At 71.4% G+C, this 22,533-nt stretch overlaps 1 protein-coding gene and 1 long non-coding RNA gene across 11 annotated transcripts in view; both read left to right on the top strand.

Moving 5' to 3' along the window:
- The first annotated feature begins 47 nt into the window (after positions 1-47).
- On the top strand, positions 48-4,737 carry LOC149128927 (uncharacterized). Of its 2 annotated transcripts, none has more exons than XR_016226873.1 (4): positions 48-251; positions 871-971; positions 1,354-1,448; positions 4,227-4,737. It is a non-coding gene; the product is annotated as an uncharacterized LOC149128927 (long non-coding RNA). The 2 variants fall into 2 exon arrangements; XR_016226872.1 differs by having other exon boundaries at positions 4,222-4,737.
- A 2,496-nt stretch (positions 4,738-7,233) lies between these two features.
- KCNT1 (potassium sodium-activated channel subfamily T member 1) overlaps positions 7,234-22,533 on the top strand; it is a 48,605-nt gene continuing 33,305 nt past the window's right edge. For 2 of the 9 annotated variants that reach the window (XM_070059282.2, XM_070059271.2), the window contains exon 1: positions 7,235-7,389. In XM_070059282.2, the coding sequence (XP_069915383.2) occupies positions 7,295-7,389 (95 nt within the window). In that variant the 5' untranslated portion in view covers positions 7,235-7,294. Of the gene's footprint in view, positions 7,390-18,141; positions 18,462-22,319; positions 22,362-22,533 lie in introns of those variants that run through there. The other 7 variants (XM_070059293.2, XM_070059291.2, XM_089322535.1 and 4 more) reach the window with 7 other exon arrangements.

Raw genomic sequence — 22,533 nt, 5'->3', positions numbered from 1 at the left:
GGCACGTGGGCCCTGCCCTCTGCCCACGTGGCCCCAACCAAAGCCGCCACAGCCCAGGTGCGCGCTGTCGGCTCCGTGCCCCCGCCCACGCACGCGCCATCCGCGCAGCCCCACGGGTGCTACCCGCCCCTGCACCCAGGCCCTTCGCTGCACGCATGCGCAGCGAAGTCCCTCCCCCTAGAAAAATTGTCAGAGGCCAGTGAATCCGGGCCCCCTCCAAACCCCCCGCAGCGGAAGACGGCGCCTGGCAGGTGCGCGTGCCCTAGCCTGGGGTTCCCAGGGCTCTGCGGCTTCTCCGGTGTTGTGGGGGCGCCGAGGCGGGTCCGCAGGACTCAGGCTGTGGAGAGGGTGGGCGCCCCCCGTGGGTGCCCCCTCCACCGCAGGCGCTCCGCCTGACTGCGCGCACCCCAGCTCCCCGGGGTCAGGCCCAGCGCCGCCTCTACGCCCCAACCCCTGCAGCCTCTCCCAGGCGGCCCCGTCACCCCGGACGCCCCCTGCCCGGGGCCCCTTGCACGGATTTCGCCCCTCCCCCCCGGCTCTGCCCCAGTTCCCGGGAGGGGCGCCACGCTGGGCACCGCGGCCAGGGGCAGCGGGGTCTGCGCTCAGCACTGGTGGACTCGGCCGGTGCAGAGATGCGAACCTGGGCCAAGGGACGCCTGGACCCGGAATCCCGTCCTCCTGTGGGGTCCTTCGTTTCCGGTGGCTGAGGAGAGGGCTTGTCCCTGCCCTTCGGGGTGGGCTGTGGTGCCCGACAGGAAGCCGTGCGGGGGGGGCACACTGCCCAGCGCACCCCCAGCTGCCTCCCTGCTCCTGGCTGGGGAGGTGTGCACCTGCGAGTGTCCGGAGCTGGAGTCTTCTGGAACTTTCCAGATTCTTCCACCGCTGTAGCACCGGCAGGGCCATCTTCTTGCAACGCTGGCGGTGGCCACACCCACTGGCCTCTCCATTCCGGCCGGCTCGCTCGTGCCCAGGTACGACCTGTGGAGGGGACCCTGACCCACACCAGCCCACCCCGAGGACCGCTGAGCCCAGTCACCCCTCGTCCCGGGGCCGCAGCACACCACTGAGGGCAGGGTCGCCCCCTGGGCCCCTGGGGTGCAGGCTGGGCCTGGAGGAGCCCAGCCCTGTCTCCAGCCTCCTGGCCCCCTCTCTGGTCTTACCCACCCTGCTGTAGGGGTCCTGCTGGGGAGAGGGAGGGGCCTGGCAGGGCTGCCCCAGAGCCGCGACCCCCCCCCACTGCTGCACTTCCTGTCAGGCCCCCCAGCTGCCTTTCCTGCCGCTGCGTTCCCTGCACCCCCGGGGCCTTCTGAGCCTGATGGGTGTGCTGGGCCGGCCTTGCACGGGTGGGTCCAGGCCTCCAGGTCCACGCTAGGAAGCAGCCCCGGCCCCACGGGAGAGCATAGAGGTCCCGCGATGCAGCACGGCCCTGGCTGGTCAAGTGACAGCTGGTGAGAACGCGGGGCTCTGCCCACGGCCAGGGGTGGCCCCAGCAGCTCAGGGGACAGAGGTGTTTCCACGGGGTGGGCAGGGGTCCCAGACTCCTGCTTCCTCCCAGAGGCTCGGCTGGTGGCGGTCGCTTGCCCCGCGGCCTCGTCCCAAAACCCACAAACGACGAGCCAGGGTCTTGAAGTGGGGGTCAATCAGGGCGTGTCCCAGGCACTGGGGGCCGGGGTGCACGCGTGTACGGGGTGTGTACGGGGCGTGCAGCGTGAATGCACCCCGGCAAGGCTGGCAGCCGTGTGTCGGCGAGATCAGCCCGCGTAGGCTCGGGGGTGGGGGCCCTGGCTGGCCGCTGCGCCGGGAGCAGCAGCCCTGGTCTGGTCCCGGGGGCTCCGGGCTGCGTGGGAGTAGGCCCCTTCCTGCGTGGCTGGGGGCTGGAGCAGAGGCCTGGGGACCCGGCAGGAGCCCTGGGGGAGCTGAGTCTTGCAGCCTGGCGCACCCAGGCGCACCCCGGCTCCCGGGCGGAGTGGCCGTGCGGGCTGGGGCGAGTGCTTTGCGCTCTGGGCCAGGGATCTGCTCTGTAGGGTGGGAAGGGCCTCGGGTACCTTGGGTGACCACGCTGATGCTTAGTGGCGCTGACCGGGGCCAGTGGGGAGCAGTCGTGTTGACCTGGCCAGAGGACCTGCTCACGCTGCTGGGTGGGCAGGGGTGTGGGGTTCTCGGGAGACGCTGAGGGACCCAGCTGGGGCAGCAGGGGCCGGGCAGCAGAGAGGCTCCAGTGCCAGCTGCCCCGGCGGCCGCTCAGCCGTCCTATCTGGGGGCCCCACCCCGCCCAGCAGCCTGAGGCCGACGTCCTCTGACCACGTCTCCCGCGTGGTGGCAGCAGGAGGCCGGGCGGGAGGTGGACACCGGGAGGGGAAGTGAGGCCAGGACCACGGCTGGGAGGCAGCTCCCGCTGGCCTCCACGTGTGGCCTGGGGCCCTCTCCGGCCACCCGCTGCCCCGTGTGCCCAGTGAGCTGCCGTCTCCACCCGGGGAGGTACGCCTCGTGCTCCTGATGCCCATGGGGAGACCCTGCCCGGCAGAAGCCCAGGTGGCCAGCACAGCTGCGACCTGGCGTGGCCCCAGCACTCGTGGCTCTGGCGCCGTGGCCGTGGCCTCTCCTGCCTCTGGAAGCCGCAGGACATGTGCGAGGTGGGTGGTGACCCTCAGTGTCCTTGGGCGCTCACCTCGAGCCTGGTGGCACCGCCCACAGGAGCCCGCAGAGGCCTCGGGCTCTGGCCACTGCGGGGAGGGCCGGGGCTGCTGCTGGCCCTGGGCCTCCCCTGGGTGCAGGCCTCGGGGCATCCCCCACTGTTGGGGGTGAGCCTGGGGGTGTCGGCCTGTGGCAGAGGAAGGAGGGCTGGGGTCGTCCCGGGTCCCACGGGCAGGGGGCGGAGCCCTTACCGGCGAGGGGCCTGCGGGCTGCCGTGTGAAGTCCCCGTGGTGTCACTGGCCATCGTCTTGGGGCTTCAGCGCTGGCCAGAAGCGGACAGGAGTGGCCGGGGTGGGGGTGGGGGAGCATCGAGGCAGAGCCAGACTGCGTGGAGGAGGGGCAGAGGGGAGGCGGGCGCTCCGGCTCTGGGCCTGGGTTTCCCCAGCTGGGACGCGCGGTCCAGGCGGCCACCGAGGCTCCCAAGGCCCTGGGAGCCGGGACTCTGTCGGCCCTGGACTCCAGCTCGGGTCTGACCGGCAGGGTTGGTGAGGGCGGGCTGGGGCAGCGTGTTCCAGACCCAGGAGTCTCCTGGGGTGGGGGCAGGGCGGGAGGCTGCCCAGGAGGCCCCAGCTGAGGGGCTAGCTCTCTTCTGGGCAGCGTCACCATCCCCTGCTGGTCCCCTGGACAGAGCTGGCGCCCCGGGGCAGTGCCTGGGGGCTGACCAGAGCCCTGCAAGTCCAGGCTGGGAGCCCCTCGGTGGCTGGAGGCGGAGTCTGGCCCGGCGCCCCCACCTCACTGTGCCGAGGAGCTGCCCGGACCCTGTGGGTCCCGTGCTGTGAGACCCGCACCAGAGAAGGGCTGGGTGCCTCCGCTCCGCAGCGCAGCGCGTGTTTCTCTGGGCCGGGCAGGAGCAGCCTCCACGCCCCCACGTCCCCGCCCTTGGGCAGTGTGTCCTGGCAGGGCAGCCCCCAGTAACCAAGTGGGAGGGACAGCTAGGAGGGTGCTCCTGGGAGGCCAGCCCCAGCCTCAGACGGGCGGGGCGGGCCCGGGCTGGGTGCCCCCTCGGGGGCCGTGTTCCTGTCTGCCACGCAGCTCCAGCTTCAGTCGCCTCGGCTGCCCATGCCGGGAGTGACCGCCCACGCCGGGAGTGTCACCTGTCTTGTGTCTCCTGGGGACGCCTGCCCGCCCAGCTGCCAGGCTAGCGTGGGCGGCTCCGGCTCCTTAATGACTCGGGGAGGAAGCTCAGGTTTCCCGCAGTGGTCAGCAGCGCTTCTGCAGCCTTGGCCGGCTGGCACCACGCCCAGCGCCTCCGGCCCCCCACAGCGGCACCGGGATGCCCGGGCACGTGTGTGCACACGCATCCACGTACGCGCACGTGTGTGCCTGCCAAGCCTGCGTCCTGAGTGACGTGTCCGTGGCGTGTGGCTCCTCCTGCTCCTCGCGAGCGCCCGTGAACAGGGCCCAGGGTGTGGTGTGGACTGAGGGGGCCTCGGGGACGCGTTTCCTGGACTGGAGATGCTATTCCTGAGCAGACGCCCCCCCCCCCGGGGGGCGGGGGGCCAGCCCTTAGCTCTCCTGTCTTCCTAGCACAGGTCGGCCCCCGCCAGGCCCCCTGCACGGCACCGTGGGTGCGACTCCCCAGGACGGTGGCTGCCAGCAGGAGGGGCCGTGCTGCACCCGCTGGCCGTCGGAGGCGTCCGGGAAGAGGGGGGGTGCGCGCCTGTCACTGGGATTCCATTAGGGAGCCTGCGGACCTGCAGGGTGGGTCTCCAGGGCCTGACGGAAACCTGCCCCCCCACACACACACGGAGAGGATGGACCACGGCCGGCACTGTGGTGTGGCGGGTTACGCTGTCGCTTGTGTCGCCGGTGCCCTGTGTGGGTGCCGGTTCGAGTCCCAGCCGCTCCACTTCCTATCCGGCTCCCTGCTGAGGCCCCTGGGACAGCGGCAGGTGGTGGCCCAAGTGCTTGGGCGCCTGTAGCCATGTGGGAGACCTGGATAAAGTTCCCGGCTCCTGGCCCAGCCCAGGCCCTGTGACCATTTGGGGAGGGAACCAGCAGACGGAGGGTCTCTCTCCCTCTCTCTGTAACTTTACATTTCAAATAAAATACACTTAGAAAAGTCGGCGCTGGCCACCCCCTGCTGTCCGTGCTGTGTGGACAGTCACGTGAGAGCTCTGGTGGGAAGATGTCGCAGCATCCCCCCCCCCTTATAAAGATTTTATCTGGGAGGCAGGGGGCTCACCCCGAGCCTTCCTAGGGCTTGGTGGGGGCTTGGGAGGTGGGAGCTGTCAGGACAGGTGCTGAAGCTGCCCTGGGAGCCCGCCCACCGCCCTGGACAGTCCAGTGCCTCCCCCTGCAGCCCCACAGACCCCAAGGCTGGGCCCCGGCTGCCGAGTGGTGCGGGTGGCACCAGGGCTGGGGGCTCAGGGAGCCACTGATTGCCCTGCCGCCCCCCCCCTTCCTGCAGTGACCCGGCCCATCCCCACTCCCAGGCGCCACCTGCTGTGACCCAGCTTTGTGCGTGGCAGGTGGTCTCAGCGGGACCACACCTCTGTCCCACCCCTCCTATACCAGGCCCCTTTCCAGGAGACCCCGGGGCCCCGGCCCTCAGCCAGCACCACAAACAGGCCGGTGCCCGTGGGCGGTGGCCCTGCTGGGGAGGGGCAAGAGGGCCGGAGGGCTGTTGGCCATCCGGCTGTGCCAGCAGCGCCCGAGGGGCACGGGCAGCTTGTCCCCCTCCCAAGCCTCCCTCTGGGGGCTCTGGACTCCCTGTGCCCACCCAGGACTGAGCCTCCAGGCCAAGGCCAAGGCCAGGGGAGAAAGCCTCCAAGGGGGGGCAGAGACCGTGCTGGGGGAGCCGGGGGCCCCTTGGGGTTTCGCTGAGGAACGACCTGCCGACGGCCACCCAGGGAGCACCCACTCCGTCATGCCCACGGGCCCACGGTGGGAGACTCAGGCCGGCAGCTCGTGGAAAACACAGGTGGCCCCCGAGCCCCGGCCAGGCAGTCACCCCCACCCCCGCCTGCCCATGCTGCCCATGCTGCCCACGCTGCCCACGCTGCCCACGGCCGAGCCTGCTCGGGACGGGAGAAGCGGTCGGGAAAGTCGTCTGCAAACCCTGCCAGAGCCTCGGGGTCGGCCCCGCGACCTGGAAAACAGGTGCAGGTGCAGCGCCGGCACCGGCCTCTCCCGGCACATCCTGGCCCGGTCATGGGGCCCCACCGGGCCGCTGGAGGGTGGGGGCGCCCACGCCTGCTGCCTGCCCAGGGTGGAGCCGTGGGGGCTCAGGGAAGCGCCCCCGCCCTCTCTGAGGACAGGGAGCAGGGGCTTCGTAGCCCACCGTGACCTGGAGCCCACGTGAGCGGCCTCGCTGCCGGCCTCCCACACCGCAGGGAAGCTCAGCGTGGTCAGCAGCCTCCTGCACCTGCCTGAGGCTGGACCGCCCCCACCCCCTCTGCCCTCCTGCCGGTCACACGGCCGAGAAGAACGGGCCTGGACAGGGGGAGAACCTGCCCCCAGCAAGGGGCCAGCGCGGCCTCTCCAGAGCCCCCCCATGTCCAGAGTCTGGCTGTGGCTGCCGGCTGCCCTTCCCGGGCGGGGCTGCCACTCTTGGATGAGCTGGGGAGGGGGCACTGCTGGCTGCATCCTGCAGGGCCGTGGCGACAGCACGGAGCGTGGCCTGGGACTGGCCTCAGCTGGACAATCAGTCCATGCCCGAGGACGAGGAGCCAGGGTGCCGGCCTGAGTCTCCCACCGTGGGCCCGTGGGCACGATGGAGTGAGTGCTCCCTGGGTGGCCGTCGGCAGGTGGTGGGGATCCTGACAGGGGGTGGGGGCAGAGAGGGCCTGGGCTGCTCCCCAGAGGCTGGGACCCCGGAGCATGGCTCTGCTGGCCGAGCGTGTGGGTAACTGGGGCCGGAACCCGCCTCGGGGTGGAGGTGGGCCCAGCAAAGGTGCCGGAGTGTGGTAGACAGCGCTTGGCCCCGAAGGGACCCTGTTTACGGCGGCTGCCCCACACCCCTGTGACCAGGCTGACTGGGGACCCTGGCAGGAGAGCTGGGGGCCCAGGGAGGCTGCAAACAGTGGCTCCCTAAGCCCCCAGCCCTCATGCCACCCGCACCACTCGGCAGCCGGGGCCCAGCCTTGGGGTCTGTGGGGCTGCAGGGGGAGGCACTGGACTGTCCAGGGCGGTGGGCGGGCTCCCAGGGCAGCTTCAGCACCTGTCCTAACAGCTCCCACCTCCCAAGCCCCCACCAGGCACTAGGAGCCCCACCCCCCTTGCAGGTGCCCTGGGGTGGGTGTGGGCACCCCTGCAGGTGGGGCAGGGACAGGATCTGGGCAGCAGTACCTTCCGGCTTGGGGGAGGGGCAGGGCCAGGGGCACCTGCTGGGGCAGGGCAGAGGGGTGGGAGGAGTCTGGAGAGGGGGGCCCGGGCTGGGCAGGGTGAGGTTGGGTGAGGTGCCGGGCTGGTGGTCTCGGCTGGAGCAGCGCGGGAGGAGGGAGGGGGCGGGACGAGGGGGAGGGTACCTGGGGCGGGGAAGGGGCCGGGCCGGGGGCACTGGCTGGCCGGCTGGGCGGGGCCGCGGCGTGCGCTCGGTGTGGCGGGGGCGCCCGCAGGCGGCGGCGCGGGAGGGTTGCGGTCGTCCGCCGGCCTCACGATGAGCGACCTGGACTCGGAGGTGCTGCCCCTGCCGCCGCGGTACCGCTTCCGGGACCTGCTGCTGGGCGAGCAGCCGCTGCCCGGCGACGACAGGTAGGGCCGGGGCCGCCCCGCGCGCCGCTGTCCGCGGTGCTGAGGCCCGCGCGCCCCCGCCCCCGCGCCCGCGCCCCGCCGCCCTCCAACTTTCCGCTCCGGGGACGAGAAGTTCGGTGGGGCGGGGGCGGGGGAAGCGTCTTCGGGGCCGGCCGGGAGCGAGGCGGGGGCTGTCCCCTTCCCCTTCGGGGGCGGGGGTCCTGGCCTGCTTGGCTTCCAGCCCCCAGCCCCGCAGCTCCGCCTCTCTGGGGACGAGCCGGGGGCCGCCGGGGGTGGGGGAGCGGCGGCTGGCCCAGTGCTGGCGACCTCCGGAGTGGACTGCGCCTTATTCGGGATTACGCACGGCGCGACCGTGCCCCTCGGGCTGGCACCGGCCCGCGCTCCCCGCCGGGCTCTCTCGGGCGCTGGCGCCCTTGGAAAGCACGAGGCGCTGAATAACCCAGCAGGGAGCCGGCAGGAAGCCGGGAGCAGCCTTGCCTTTCTCCGCCTTTCTCCCCAAATAGCCGTCTTGGGTAAACACTGCTCGCCAGTCCCCGCGAGCGGGGGCGGGGCCGGGATCTGGGCCGCTCCCCCCCCCCAGCCGGCGCCTTGGGGGCCAGCACCGTGCGGGCTCCGGATCCCGGCAGAAGCGCACCTGCCGGGGGTCCGAGGGGGGCGTGGGAGGGGCAGGCAGGGGAGCGAGCGCCACGCGCCTGGCTGGGGGGCACTGCCCCCGCCCTGGAGGCTGAGCCCACGTGACTTTGTGATTGTCACACGGGGAGCGCGTGCCTTCGGTGCAGGGGAGCAGAGGCGCTGCCCGTTAGGGGCACTGCTCAAGCCTCCCTGGGCTGCAGGGGCCTCGGCCTTGCCCCTGGACTCGACTCCGGAATGTCCTGCCTCTTGCCCCACGGTCTGGCCAAGGGCAGAGACACAGGAAGTCATGGCCTTGGGGTCCCGAGGTCCCCTGAGCACCCGCCCCTCACTGCAGGCACATGGGGGGATGGAGCACCCCTCGCCCCTCCCCTCCTCAGCCGGCCTGCCCTACGCCCCGTCGCTGGTTCTCAGAGCCGAGGATGGGGCCTGCGTGGTGAGTTTACTCTGTGTGCAGTGAGGGCAGAGAGCAGCCGGGGGAGCCCCTCCAAGGCTCCCCACGTGCCCCGAGCACTCCCAGAAGGCCGTGTGTCCAGAGCGGGCAGCACAGGCACACGTGGCCCCGGGGCCAGGGTGGTGTCTCTGCCAAGGGTCTAGGTGAGGAGTGGGCTGTGCCGCCCCCTCCCCCAGTGCCACAAGCCTGGGGAAGGCTAGGTGGGGTGGGGGTGCGGTGCCCCACCCTGCAGGCTGTGGGTGGGCAGCACAGCCGTGGGTGCGGCTCTGCAGGGGGACAAAGTCACTCTCGGTCACCATGGCCTTGGGGGAGGCTCTGCGCCGCCCACGTGTGCGCTGAGGCCGCACCGCCCAGCTGGCCTCTCCCCAGGGGGCCGAGCCCACACCCAGGGCACAGCCCGGCGGGGAGGGCGGCGCTGAGGGCTGCCCGGAGCCCTGGACAGCTAAGCCGGCGTGGTCCTGGGGGAGCCCAGCCTCCTAATGAACGCTTAGCGGGGGCGCAGGCCGGGCTGCCTGAGGGCATCGGTGCAGGTGGGCTTCGTCTCCTGCTCCGGACCCCTGCCTCCCAGCACCGTCTCAGGAACCGGGGAGGGGGCTTTGCACGTTGAGGCGTGCCCGGGGGCCGGCAGAGTGGCCAAAGACGGGCTGCATCCCGGCTCTGTGCCGACAGGGGTTCCAGGACCTAGGCCAAGCCCCCCGGGGGTCTAGGGCTCCCGGGTCCTGGGGGTGACCGCCGTGATGCAGGCCGTGGCCAGAGTCCAGGTTCAGGTCAAGCCACGTCCCAGCAGGGCCCCACTCGGGCTGTTTGCGCAGCAGCTCTGACAGCCCCGTGTGCTTTCTCGCACAGCGAGCCGGGAAGGCGGGGCTGGCCTGCCAGGAATGCGGACCCACAGCTGCCGAGACGGCCCCCCGGAAGGCTCAGTGGGGACCCTGCGGCCTTGCAGGGACAGGGCCGGTGCAGGGAGGGGCCGGTGGGCTCGGGGCGCCCCACGTTCCTTCCCCAGCCCGCTAGAAAGCCCCTCCCCACTGCCTGCCCAGGCTGAGAGGAGCTGGCTGCGCGGAGCTGGGGAGCTGGGGTCTGGGGGCCTGGGTCTCTCTCCTGGGGCGCAGGCTGGGCCAGGCCGCCAAGCAGGGGCGGGGTGGGGTCTGTAGGAACAGCCCGTGTCAGAGTCAATTACAGGATCCTCAGAGACGGAACAGTCGCCCAACGGGCAGCAAGGGGCTGGCATCTGGGTGTGGGGGGACTTGGGGCTGGAGCCTGCTCCCTACCTGTCACCCCAGACCCCGCCCACCCAGGAACCCCACCCCATCACCCAGACCCCACCCACCCAGGAACCCCACCCATCACCCCAGGCCCCACCTACCCAGGAACCCCACCCCCATCACCCCAGACCTCACCCCCATCACCCAAGACCCCGCCCCCATCACCCAAGACCCCGCCCACCCAGGAACCCCACCCATCACCCCAGACCCCACCTACCCAGGAACCCCACCCATCACCCCAGACCCTGTCCCCGTCACCCCAGGCCCCACCCACCCAGGAACCCCACCCATCACCCCAGATCCTGCCCACCCAGGAACCCCACCCTCATCACCCCAGACCCTGCCCCCATCATCCCAGACCCCGCCCACCCAGGAACCCCACCCTCATCACCCCAGACCCTGCCCCCATCATCCCAGACCCCGCCCACCCAGGAACCCCACCCTCATCACCCCAGACCCTGCCCCCATCATCCCAGACCCCGCCCACCCAGGAATCCCACCCTCATCACCCCAGACCCTGCCCCCATCACCCCAGACCCCGCCCACCCAGGAACCCCACCCCGTTACCCCAGACCCCACCTACCCAGGAACCCCACCCTCATCACCCCAGACCCTGCCCCCATCACCCCAGACCCCGCCCACCCAGGAATCCCACCCCATCACCCCAGACCCTGCCCCCATCATCCCAGACCCCGCCCACCCAGGAACCCCACCCTCATCACCCCAGACCCTGCCCCCATCACCCCAGACCCCGCCCACCCAGGAACCCCACCCCGTTACCCCAGACCCCACCTACCCAGGAACCCCACCCTCATCACCCCAGACCCTGCCCCCATCACCCCAGATCCTGCCCACCCAGGAACCCCACCCATCACCCCAGACCCTGCCCCCATCACCTCAGACCCCACTCACCCAGGAGCACCCACCATCATCACCCCAGACCCCACCCATCACCCTAGACCCCACCCACCCAGGAACCCCACCCTCATCACCCCAGACCCCGCTCCCATCACCCCAGACCCCGCCCACCCAGGAACCGCACCCATCACCCCAGACCCTGCCCCCATCACCCCAGATCCTGCCCACCCAGGAATCCCACCCCATCACCCCAGACCCCACCCACCCAGGAACCCCACCCCAGACCCCACTCACCCAGGAGCACCCACCATCATCACCCCAGACCCCGCCCCATCCAGCGACCCCACCCCATCACCCCGGACCCCGCCCCATCCAGCGACCCCACCGCCATCACCCTGCCCCTCCCCCCAGTGCCCCAGCCTGCACCACAGCAGCCGTGCTGGGCGCCAGCTCACTCTGCCCCACCTCCGCCCAGCCCGGCCCTGGCTGGCTCCACTCCAGCACAATTAGTGGGCGTGTGGGCCCCAGAGCAGCCGGAGGCTCCCGAGGGCGCCCAGGCCCATTCCTGCCTGAGGAGCAGAGGGCTGGGAGGGGGGACCCGTCAGCTCCCGAGGGCGCCCAGGCCCATTCCTGCCTGAGGAGCAGAGGGCTGGGAGGGGGGACCCGTCAGCTCCCGAGGGCGCCCAGGCCCCTATTCCTGCCTGAGGAGCAGAGGGCTGGGAGGGGGGACCCGTCAGCTCCCGAGGGCGCCCAGGCCCATTCCTGCCTGAGGAGCAGAAGGCTGGGAGGGGGGACCCGTCAGCTCCCGAGGGCGCCCAGGCCCCTATTCCTGCCTGAGGAGCAGAGGGCTGGGAGGGGGGACCCGTCAGCTCCCGAGGGCGCCCAGGCCCATTCCTGCCTGAGGAGCAGAGGGCTGGGAGGGACCCGTCAGCTCCCGAGGGCGCCCAGGCCCCTATTCCTGCCTGAGGAGCAGAGGGCTGGGAGGGGGGACCCGTCAGCTCCCGAGGGCGCCCAGGCCCCTATTCCTGCCTGAGGAGCAGAGGGCTGGGAGGGGGGACCCGTCAGCTCCCGAGGGCGCCCAGGCCCCTATTCCTGCCTGAGGAGCAGAGGGCTGGGAGGGGGGACCCGTCAGCTCCCGAGGGCGCCCAGGCCCCTATTCCTGCCTGAGGAGCAGAAGGCTGGGAGGGGGGACCCGTCAGCTCCCGAGGGCGCCCAGGCCCATTCCTGCCTGAGGAGCAGAGGGCTGGGAGGGGGGACCCGTCAGCTCCCGAGGGCGCCCAGGCCCATTCCTGCCTCGGGGACCCGGTGGGAGCCAGCCTGGACTCGGGGCTCCCCTGGAGAGGGGGCGGGTCCGGCGTGCGTGGGGAGTAGCTGTCAGGCAGCAGTGTGGGGTGGGCCTGCCCAGAGCCGGTGGGGACAGCGGAGCGCCCAGCAGGAGGCTGGGGACCCCTGGGAAAGGCTGGGGAGACCCCGAGCTCTCGGCCATCAGTGGGAGGGGCTCCTCGAGGGTCACGGGTGGGCAGTGAGGGGGGCAGCGGTGGGCAGAGGCGTGCCCAGGCGGGGGTCCGTTCTGCCAGGCCTGCTGAACTCTGGGTCGGGCCGGCCCTGACAGTCTGCAGGGGGCACTGCCGTCAGGGTCGGGCCAGGTGGGGTCCGGGCACTGCCCAGGCCGGGGCCTGAGGAAGGCAGCCCCAGCAGGCCTGGAGGACAGTGCCGGCCGGGGGCTGGGGCAGTCGTGGCCTTGTGGCCCCCAGGAGCGGATCCTGTGGCCGGCAGTCACCTTGTCCTGCCATCTTCCCTGGGCGCCCCCTTGCTGCCTGCGTGGGCACTGCAGGACTGGTTGGGTTGGGCAGGGAAGCTCCAGACGGTGAGGCGGGGAGCAGGGCCTGGCCATGGGCCCCGGGCTGGTGAGAGCCGGCGGCCGGCGCTGTGGCGTAGTGGGTTAAGCATCTGCCTGTGGTACCGGCATCCCCTATGAGCGCCAGTTCAAGTCCCGGCTGCTCCACTTCCAGTCCAGCTCCCTGCTGTGGCCTGGGAAAGCAGTGGAAGATGCCCGAGTGCCTGGGTCCCTGCACCCACGTGGGAGACCCGGAGGAAGCTTCTGGCTCCTGGCTTCGGATGGGCCCAGCTCCAGTCATTGTGGCGCTGCTGCTCCCGGCTCTCCCAGCGGGTGTGCACAGGGTCTGGGTGCTCCCTGGGCCCACAGTCAGCCCTGCTCCCTCACTGCTACCCCTGCCGCCCCGTGGGTGCCACCAGCACTGCTGTCTCCCAGGGCAGGCCAGCGCGGGGTCCGCGGGGTCCGACGGCCTTGGCTGCCCAGCGTCCCTTCTGCGCACGTAGCAGGAGCTGGCCAGGCCCAGGCGTCCCCGCTCCCCCCCCCCCACTGAGCCTCTGCCTCTGCAGACTTCAGGCTGGACCCCAGGGACCCTTTCTGCTCTCCCCTGCCCACTCAGGGCTGAATGGCCGGGGAGCCACAGGAGAGGCCAAGGCGGGCCTGGAGCTCCGGCCGTGGGCCCCACGTGGGACGGCTCGGGGTGTGCTCGGGCGTGGGTGGCGCCAGACGAGGGCAGGCTCAGCAGGTCCCCCAGGCACTGGAAGGCTGTCCCGAGCCGCGCATCCCCGGGGCCGCCAGCGAGTGCCGGGCTCTGTTGGGTCATCCTGGCTCTGCCTCTCGCCCTCTGTGCCCCCTTTGGATCCAGGGTGGTGAACGTGCTGTCACACCCACGGTCGCCGCGTCACACGGTCTCCCACGTCCTGTGCTGTCACCTGCACCCTAGAATAGCACCGTAGCCGGAGACGGGTTTGGCAGGGGTCCGTAGGGCGTGCCCTGGTCCACCATGACACAGGGGGAAGCTGGGGGGACTGATGCCTGTCCCCTCCCCGGCAATGCACCTGCTGCAGCCCCACCCCCATGCCACGGTGCCAGCGTCGCGAGGGGACAGGCCACGAGGGGGTCCCAAAAGGGACAGACAGCTCGCTCTCCCTCACTGCCTGGTGAGCACGCGAAGGCCAACCGGGCGGCAGCCGGCACCCTGGCCTGTCCCAGCGGCTGCCTGCCAGCTGGGTGAGGGCCCTGGGGGAAGCGGCCCCCACGGCCTGGCTCTCGGCCTCTGGCCGCAGGACACAGGGTGTCCGGGCCCCGCCGTGGGCCATGCGTTGTCCCAGCAAACCCGGCCGGCGTCCCTCAGGCACTGGGCTCATCTGGCGATGGTGAGGGTGGGCACTGAGTCCATCCAGCGGAGACAGCCAGAGAGCGCCGGGTGCAACCACACGGCGAAGAGGCAGCGTGGTCGGAGGGGCAGGGGACCCCAGAGCCCCGGCCAGCCTCGCTGGTGGGGGGCCACATGTGACCTTGGGAGCTGAGCGCAGCCCACGGCCGATGCCAGCAAGGAAAGGGGCTCGGTCCTCCAAGGCAGGAAGTGGAGCCTGGCACCGCCAGCCGCACGTGCCGCCGCGCCCGGCACGGAGCCCTGACCGCTGGGCAGCCCCACTCCAGCAGCCAGGGGACCCCAGGAAGCTCGGAGCCGGGGGAAGGCAATGGGCCCCTTCCCAGAGCAGGGGCGCCCTCGCCCTCCCCCCTCAGCCCCTTCCCGGAGCAGACGCCCTCGCCCTCCCCCCTCGGACGTCGCAGCCCCCGCTCTCGGCCTCTGCACTCCAGGACTGGGCCAAGCCCCTTCGAATCACCCTGAGCCACGTGCCCACAGCCCAGGGTCTGCGCCTCCACGGCCACGAGCCCACTCCCCTGACAGCCTCCACTGCCCCCACCTCCTCCAAGGCCACCAGCGAACCGTCTCGGGAAGCCTGCACTGCTGGCCTGCCCTGGCTCGTGGTCACTGCCTTTTACGACGTGTGCTCGTCATCCTGGGTTCCAGAGGCCCCTGGGACAGCCTGCGCACCTGCCCGCACACCTGCCGCACACCTGCAGGTACACACCTGCCGCACACCTGCCGCACACCTGTAGGTGCCCACCTGCCCGCACCTGTAGGTGCACACCTACCTGCACACCTGTAGGTGCCCACCTGCCCGCACACCTGTAGGTACACACCTGCCCACACACCTGCCCGCACACCTGTAGATGCCCACCTGCCCACACACCTGCCCGCACACCTGCCCGCACACCTGTAGATGCCCACCTGCCCGCACGCCTGCAGGTACACACCTGCCGCACACCTGTAGGTACACACCTGCCCGCACACCTGCCTGCATACCTGTAGATGCCCACCTGCCCACACACCTGCCCGCACACCTGCCCGCACACCTGTAGATGCCCACCTGCCCGCACGCCTGCAGGTACACACCTGCCGCACACCTGTAGGTACACACCTGCCCGCACACCTGCCCGCATACCTGTAGATGCCCACCTGCCCACACACCTGCCCGCACACCTGCCCGCACACCTGCAGATGCCCACCTGCCCACACGCCTGCAGGTACACACCTGCCGCACACCTGCAGGTACACACCTGCCCACACCTGTAGGTGCACACCTACCTGCACACCTGTAGATGCCCACCTGCCCGCACACCTGTAGGTACACACCTGTAGGTGCACACCTGTAGGTACACACCTGCCCGCACACCTGCCCGCACACCTGTAGGTACACACCTGCCCGCACACCTGTAGGTACACACCTGCCCGCACACCTGTAGGTGCACACCTGTAGGTACACACCTGACCACACACCTGCCCGCACACCTGCAGGTGCCCACCGATTCTCACGCTGTGCATGTCACACCCCAGTCCTGCCACCTGCACCCGCTGCTGGCTGGCTCTGGGCTGCACCCTCCACTGAGGTGACCCCACCAGCGTGGGGCCTCAGATCCCTGGGGCAGCTGGTGCCCAGTGGGCCGCTCCCTGGCCCCAAGCCCTCAGCGCACAGGCGCGGGCGTCCACACAGCCACGAGACCCCTCCGACCGGCACTCCGGGAACTCCAGAGTGGAGGCCTGACCCCCCTCCTGCAGGCTGCCACCCCTCTTGGTGTCCCTGCCCCCAGGCCTCAGCGCCACCTGCAGACCCTCTGGCCCCAGTGCGGGCGGCACACGGCAAGCCCGTAGCAGGTGTCCGTGCCCCACAGGAGGGCAGTGACCACTTCTCCTGGGCTGCGAGGACATTGTCCAGGTTACATGGGGGCGGGAAGCGCAGAGAAAGCACCGGTCTCCCCGTGGGCCCCGCGCCAGGGGCCCGGCGCCCTCCCATCCCCCGTCCCCAGAGACCGAGGAATCCGGGCCCTGGGCCACGGCAGTCGGTCCTCCCCACGTAGGAGTCAGCGCTCAGACTCCCTCGGACGACGACGGGCATTCTGAAGTAAAGGGGGAGGGCGCCGTGGTGTAGGAGGTTAAGCCTCCACCTGTGACATCAGCATCCCGTCCAGGCACTGGTTCAAGACCCGGCTGCTCCTCTTCTGCCCCAGCTCTCTGCTGTGGCCTGGGAGAGCAGTGGACGATGCCCGAGTCCCTGGGCCCTGCACCCGCGTGGGAGACCTGAAGAAGCTCCTGGCTCCTGCGGATGCTGCAGCCATCTGGGCAGTGAGTCCGTGGATGGAAGACCTCTCTCTCTCTCTCTCTCTCTTCTCTCTCTTCCCTCTCTTTTCTCTCTTCTCTCTCTCCTTTCTCTCTCTCTCTCTTCTCTCTCTCTAACTCTGCCTTTCAAATAAGTACAAAATAAATATTGAAAAAGAAAGAAAAAAGAAAGCTCACTGTGTGACCCAGTCGGCGGCACCTGTACCCACTCTGCCCCAGCGGCCACCTCTGCGGCCGGCGGGCGGCTCCGCGGGGTTCGCTGCTGATGGCTGCAAAAGCTGGAGCCACCGAGTCACCATCCTGCCCCGTCCCAACTCGCCTGTGCTTCCAGCGCCACGGGGCCTGGGGAGCAATGGCACTGATTTTTTTAAAGGTTAATTAATTTATCTATTTGAAAGAGCTAGAGAGAGGCAGAGGCAGGAGAGGTCTTCCATCCGCTGGGTCACTCCCCAGATGGCCACAGCGGCCGGAGCTGTGCCGATCCGGAGCCGGGAGCCAGGAGATTCATCTGGGTCTCCCATGCAGGTGCAGGGGCCCAAGGACCCAGGCCACCTTCTGCTGCTTTCCCAGGCCACAGCAGAGAGCTGGATCAGAAGGGGAGCAGCCGGGACTCAAACCGGTGCCCATATGGGACGCCGGCTCTGCAGGCCGTGGCTTTACCTGTCACACCACAGCGCCGGCCCTGCAAAACACGAGTGGCCGTGTGGGCGTTAAGGCACAGCAGGTAAAGCCACCGCTTGGGACGCAGGGAGCGAGGCCCCCACCTCTGCCCCTGGGCCAGCTCCCCGCTGATGCACCAGGCCCGGCCACCGCCTGGGAGGCCTGGGCGGCCTGGGTGGAGCTCCGGCTCCTGCTGCAGCCGTCTGGGGAGTGAACCAGCAGACCGCAGTTGAGATAATCTCTCTCCCACCCCCACCCCCACCCCCGCTTCAAATAAATGAAGCGAAAATCAGGAGAGACTAGACCCAGACCCAAAGTGGCCGGCGCTGGGCTGAGCCGGGGCCTCTCGTGCCCGCTGCTGCCCCCAGAGAGGAACCTCGAGGCCCCGCCCCCTCCCCCAGCCCTGGCACCAGGCCAGCCCCTGCTGTGTGCCAGCCACCGACAAGCCAGGGGGACACCCCAGGCTCCTGCTGCACTCTGCGTGGCCCCAAGGCTGGGGGCAGGCAGCCTCCGGTGCGACCCCGCCCCCCGGGGCAGGCAGGGCCGCCTCCCGCCTGGTGCCCACACTGCCCTGGCTCCCGGGGGCCGACCGAAGCCGCAGATGCAGCCAGGACCCGGCAGCAGTGGCTGCGTCACTGCCCAGCCCGCTGCGGTCTTCCAAGGGCCTGCCCGAGTGCGGGAGGGGCTGGGCAGCCGCTGGCGGCTCAGGGAGGGGCTCCCCGGCGGAGCTGGGCCTGGGTGGAGCCTTGGGGAGGGGGCCGCGCCCCTGCAGAGCCGGGGGCCCCATCCCCTGTGGTGCTCATGCCTGGGAGGGGCCCTGGTCTTGCACAGGGGGTGTCAGGCACAGTGAGCCTGGGACGGGGCGGAGGTGGCTACAGCCGTGGGCAGGCCGGGCTCTGGGACCCCGGAGGGCCAGGACAGGACCCCTGTGGCCCGCTCCTGTGAGGCTCTTGGTGTGAGTCTGGCCACCCCCCCAGCCCGAGTTGGTACTGCCTGCCTAGGGGAATGGGTGCACCTTGCCCACAGACCTCCGTCTCTGTCTCGTGGCTTGCTGTGGCCGGCCCGGTGAGCTGGAGCACCCCGTGCTGTGCCCCAGTGGCTCTGGAGGCTGGGGGGCGGGGGGGCTCGGCCCCTGAGTGCCTGCAGCCGGGACAACTGGCACCGACCCCGATGCCCCCCTGGCCAGGGGCCAGCCCTTCCTCACCAGGCTGGAGCAGAAAGTGGGCACCACTCCGGGCAGGCCCGCCCCCGGGGAAGGCCCACCCCTTCCCCAGCAACTCGGTCCCCGAGAGGAGGGGCCAGCGCCGGCTGTCACCTGCCACTACACCCCCAGCGCTTGATCGCTCGAATTAGCACTTCCGACCTGGACAGCGGGGCGCTGGGACCCGCTCCACCACCGGGCTCCCCGGCACCCCACCCCCGGCCGTTCCACTGCGGCGGCGGCGCGGGGAACGCGCGCGTGTGCGCGAGATGGTTGCGCCCGGCGCCACCCCCGCCGCTCCAGCCGCCGCGCCGCGCCGTGCGCTCCCGCAGGATGGCGCGGGCCAAGCTGCCGCGCTCGCCGTCCGAGGGCAAGGCGGGCTCCGGGGGCGGCCCGGCCGGCGCCGCGGCCCCCGAGGAGCCGCACGGGCTCAGCCCGCTGCTGCCGGCCCGCGGCGGGGGCTCCGTGGGCAGCGACGTGGGCCAGAGGTAGGGGCAGGCGCGGGCCTGGGAGCCCCCGCGCAGGGCCGCCGGGAGGGGCTTCGCATCCGCGCTCGCATCCCGCACGCATCGCTCGCTCGCTCCTCGCCGCACCTGCGCGCCGCGGCAGCCCGGGAAGGGGGTCTGCGGGTCTGTCCTGGAAAGCGGGGGGCGCAGCCCCCGGCCCTGCGCTGTCCTGCCCAGCCTGCGGGCGCCTGGGGGACCCCCCTCACTGCCCGACCTGGAGCCTGAGCAAGCCTGAGGGAGGGAGCTCACCCGGCTGTGCCCAGGCGCCGTGTCCCTCGGGTCCTGCGGCCACCTGGGGGAGGCAGGGCTGGCAGGGCCGGCGTCCCTGTCCCCACTCCAGTGGGCAGCATGAGGCTGGGCTCCGCGGGAGCGCCCCTTCGGGGGCATGTCCAGGACAAGCCCTGCCTGGTGCCAGGGGCAGCCGGGGTGCAGGAGGCCGAGCCGTCCCGGGTGGGCGCAGATTCCCACTTCATGGATGAGGACGCAGGCCGCCGCGCCAGGAGCCGCTGCAGGAACGCGGGCACCCGGAGATGATGCAGACCCGGCCTGGTGTGGGCTCCGGTCGTGCCCGGCGGAGAGCACTGGGGGCCAGGCCAGGAGAGCAGGGTTCTCCTGGGGCACTGGTCCCGGCGGGCGAGACGGACAGGGCTCCCAGGCTGAGGGAGCAGCGAGGGCCGCGGCGAGGGTCTGGAGGGGCTGAGTCAGGGCCGGGGGTGGCTGACAGAGGCCAAGCCTGACAGATGGCCGGACCCAGGGCGCCTGGGAACCGGGCCCCTGCCCCTCCCCGACCTGCCACAGGCCGACCTGGCCTCCGCCGCCCACACCTGCTCCTCACGGCCCCCCGGGGGCACGGCGGCTGCAGCCTGTTCCCATTTGCCAGGGGCGACTGTCGAGCCCTCCCCCGACTAATGGACAGCTGACCGGCAGTAGGGCTGGGCGCTGGCCTGGGCCCTGGGGGCCACTCTCCCTCTTCCTGGATACTGTGGGGGCCGGCGATCCGGGAAGCTCCACCAGCGGCCGGCCTGGCCCCTGCGAGGGTAGGCCAGAGGGACGGCGGGGCCTGCCTGGTGGCACCGAGCCCACAGTGCAGCCTGGGACTTAGGGCCCTGCTCCTCCGGCCAGGCCACCTCCTCCAGGAGGCCCTCTGCCGTGCCCATGCCTGCCCTCAGCTGTGCTGAGCCGTCCACCGGGGTGGCAGGGCTGCAGGTGCAGGGGGAGTCAAGGACGCCGTCCACACCCCGGCCCCCCGGCCCCTCTCCCCACGCACGCCCTGGCGAGGGGTCTCCGAGGCCCCCAGGGGCTGAGCCGCGGGCAGGGAGGGAGAAGCCTGCCCAGGCAGTGTGTGGGTGGCAGCGGCACCCTCTCCTGGCCGTTGTGCGCCGGGTGCTCTCTGCTGTGCCCCCGCCTGCCCCCTGCCCAGCTCTGGCTCCCGGCTTTTCCCTTTGCTCCTGTCTCCCCCGTGGGAGGCAGGGAGGCCCTGGGGGAGGCCTGGCAGTGGGGGCCGACGGCCATTCGGGAGCTGAGGTGCAGAGGAGCCCAGTGAGGGAGGCTGGGCTGCTTAGCAAACCCACCCAGTGGGTCAGGTGCCCAGGGTGCTGGTGGGGCGTCCCGAGCCTAGGGGAGACTGAGTGGACGCGGGCCACTGGGGCTTCCAGGACAGCTGGCAGGAGGGACAGGCCAGGGACGGGGTGGGGGACAGGCCCCTAGGGGAAGCTCCAGGGTCACTGGGTGGGTGCAGAGTGGACAGCAGGTGTCCTGGGAGGCGGTGGGTGGGGCTACAGAGACCCAGGAGGTGGGACCGGGACCTGAGAGGGCTGCGGGGCGGGGGCAAGGCCCTCGGGGTCCCTGGAGCTCTGGGAGGTGCAGGACACTTGGCGGGGGCCTGTGAGGTGCCTGAGACGGACAAGGGGAGCCCCGGGGGAGGGGGCCGAGCTGGGGAGGAGAGGGGGTGCGCAGGTGCAGCCTGGGCCCAGGCAAGGGGTCCGAAGGAGGAAAGGGATGAGGAGGGGGCTCCCGGGGAGGGAGGAGCAGGCGGGGAGGGGCCGGTACAGGGCTGGGCCCCTGCGACCGAGGGCGCCGGATGTGGAGGTGGGAGAGTCTCTCTCAGGGCTGGACCATCTGGGGACTCGGGGAGGGGCCGGGCTCCCCGCGGTCTTCATGGGCAGGTCCAGGAGTGGGTGGGGCCTCGGGTGCTGGGGGTGGGATGTGGCGTGGTGGGTGCTGCAGGGCGCCCACTTACCGCCTGTCCCCTCGGGGCGCTGACTCAGGGCGAGCGCGCGAGCCTGGCTCAGGAGTCCCCTGAGGACCATCCCAAGGGACGGGGCCACCGCTGTGTGCAGGGGTTGGGGGCAAGGGTAATCTGCCCCCACCCTGTGCACCCACGGCCACCGGCCCCACACACAGCCCCTCCCACCCCAGTCCCCCGTGGCTTCGTGACCCCCAGGACGTCCCTCCATCGCCTTCCCACTGGGCCCAGGACGAACCACCGGCAGCCCCCAGCCCCATTTCCCCACTTCCCTCTGCCACCCCCTCCCCGGCCTCTCTGCCCCCTCCCAAGCCTGAGCCCTTCACGAAGGGGTGGGGGTGCTGACGCCCGAGCCCTGCTCCCCGCCTTTCCCTAGAGACCCGCCGTGTGCCCACGGCCCCGCCCACCCCCAGCACGGCCCCTCCCCCGTGCTGGCTCCTGTGGGGCCTTCCTGCCCCTGCCACCCCCCCCCAGAGCAGTCGCATCCCCGCTGCTTTTCCTGGCTGGGGTGGGGAGCTGGGGTGCAGGGCTCCCCGCAGCTCAGACCCCAGTTCCCAAACCCGCTGAGCCCGAGCCGGTCCCTGAAGCATCTCCCGGCGCTCAGACCCCGGTGCAGAGGGCAAGGACCCCCGCCCCGCCCCCAGCCCCAGTGAAGAAGGCGGAGCCGAATCCGGACTCCCAGGCAGGGCCCGGTGTGGAGGAGATGGCCCAGGCCCGGCGCATGGTCTCGGCCATCCCCAGGGGCCCTGAGGGTCAGGCCCCCGAGACCACTTGGGTTCCGGTGCTCCAGGCCCTCCCCGCCCCCGGCGAGGTCTCTCCGGCTGGCCTTGTCCGCAGGGCTCCCCAGCCCTGTCGTTGCCTCGGGACACTAGGGCTCCTGGACGAGCTTGCGCGGGCCTGGCGGGGGGAGGGGCCTGCCCTGGACCCTGAGGCAGAGCAGCAGTGGGCTCTCTGCAGGGGCTGGGACAGGGCGAGGGGGGCTTGGCAAGGGAGGGGCCCCTGCGCCATTGCTGGGGTGCTGCTGAGTGTGTGGGGTGCTGAGGAGGCGGGAGAGGCCCAGGGCCACAGTGGCTGCTCCACGTCCCACCCAGGGCCACAGGGCACGGCCCCTCGGAGCCAGGACGCAAGGGGCTGGGTGTGCACTGCCTGCTCTCCACGCCACAGGCTGTGGCCCTGCCTGCTCCTGCCCACAGAATCTTCTAGAAGGACCAGTGACCCGGGGCGCAGGTCCAACTTAAGGGCCTAGGGCCCATGTCCTCCCAGGCAGCCGTGTGGACAAGAGCATGCTGGGCAGACCGGGCAGGACCACACCTGACGGCCAGCTGCGTGACCCTGCACGGGGTCCACCCCTGTTGACCTCAGCGTCCGGCAGGGGTCACAGAGGGGCCTGGGCAGGGCGGGGCCATCGTCCCCGGGGAGCAGGGGGTGCGTGTGGCCACGCCCGCGTGGGCTGCGCTGGTTTCTCCGGCCCCGCCGCATGCTGGGCTGCCGCCGAGGGCACCCGGGGCGCCCAGGTCAGGCGTGGGCACGGGCAGGCCCGCCGCCCTCGCGCCCCGCCCCCGCCTTCCGTGGTGATGACTCTCCTGTGCCCCCAGGCTCCACGTGGACGATGCCAGCCTGGACTCCTCCCTGTCTCAGTAAGTGCTCCCGGGTGGGGCTGCCTCCGGGACCGGCCACCTGCGGCCGGCAGGGAGCGCACGGCCGGCCAGCACCTCCCACGTGCCCCTGAGAGCGAGGCCGGGTGGGGCCGCCAGTCATCGCCTGGGCGGGGAGCCCGGGAGGAGGACGCGGGGCCAGCCGGGGGCGGGA

The sequence above is a fragment of the Oryctolagus cuniculus genome, chromosome 1, assembly GCF_051225735.1.
Source record: "Oryctolagus cuniculus isolate XC-2025 breed Fujian yellow rabbit chromosome 1, ASM5122573v1, whole genome shotgun sequence".
NCBI lineage: Eukaryota > Metazoa > Chordata > Mammalia > Lagomorpha > Leporidae > Oryctolagus > Oryctolagus cuniculus.
This window is presented reverse-complemented; position numbering and strand designations above follow the sequence as displayed.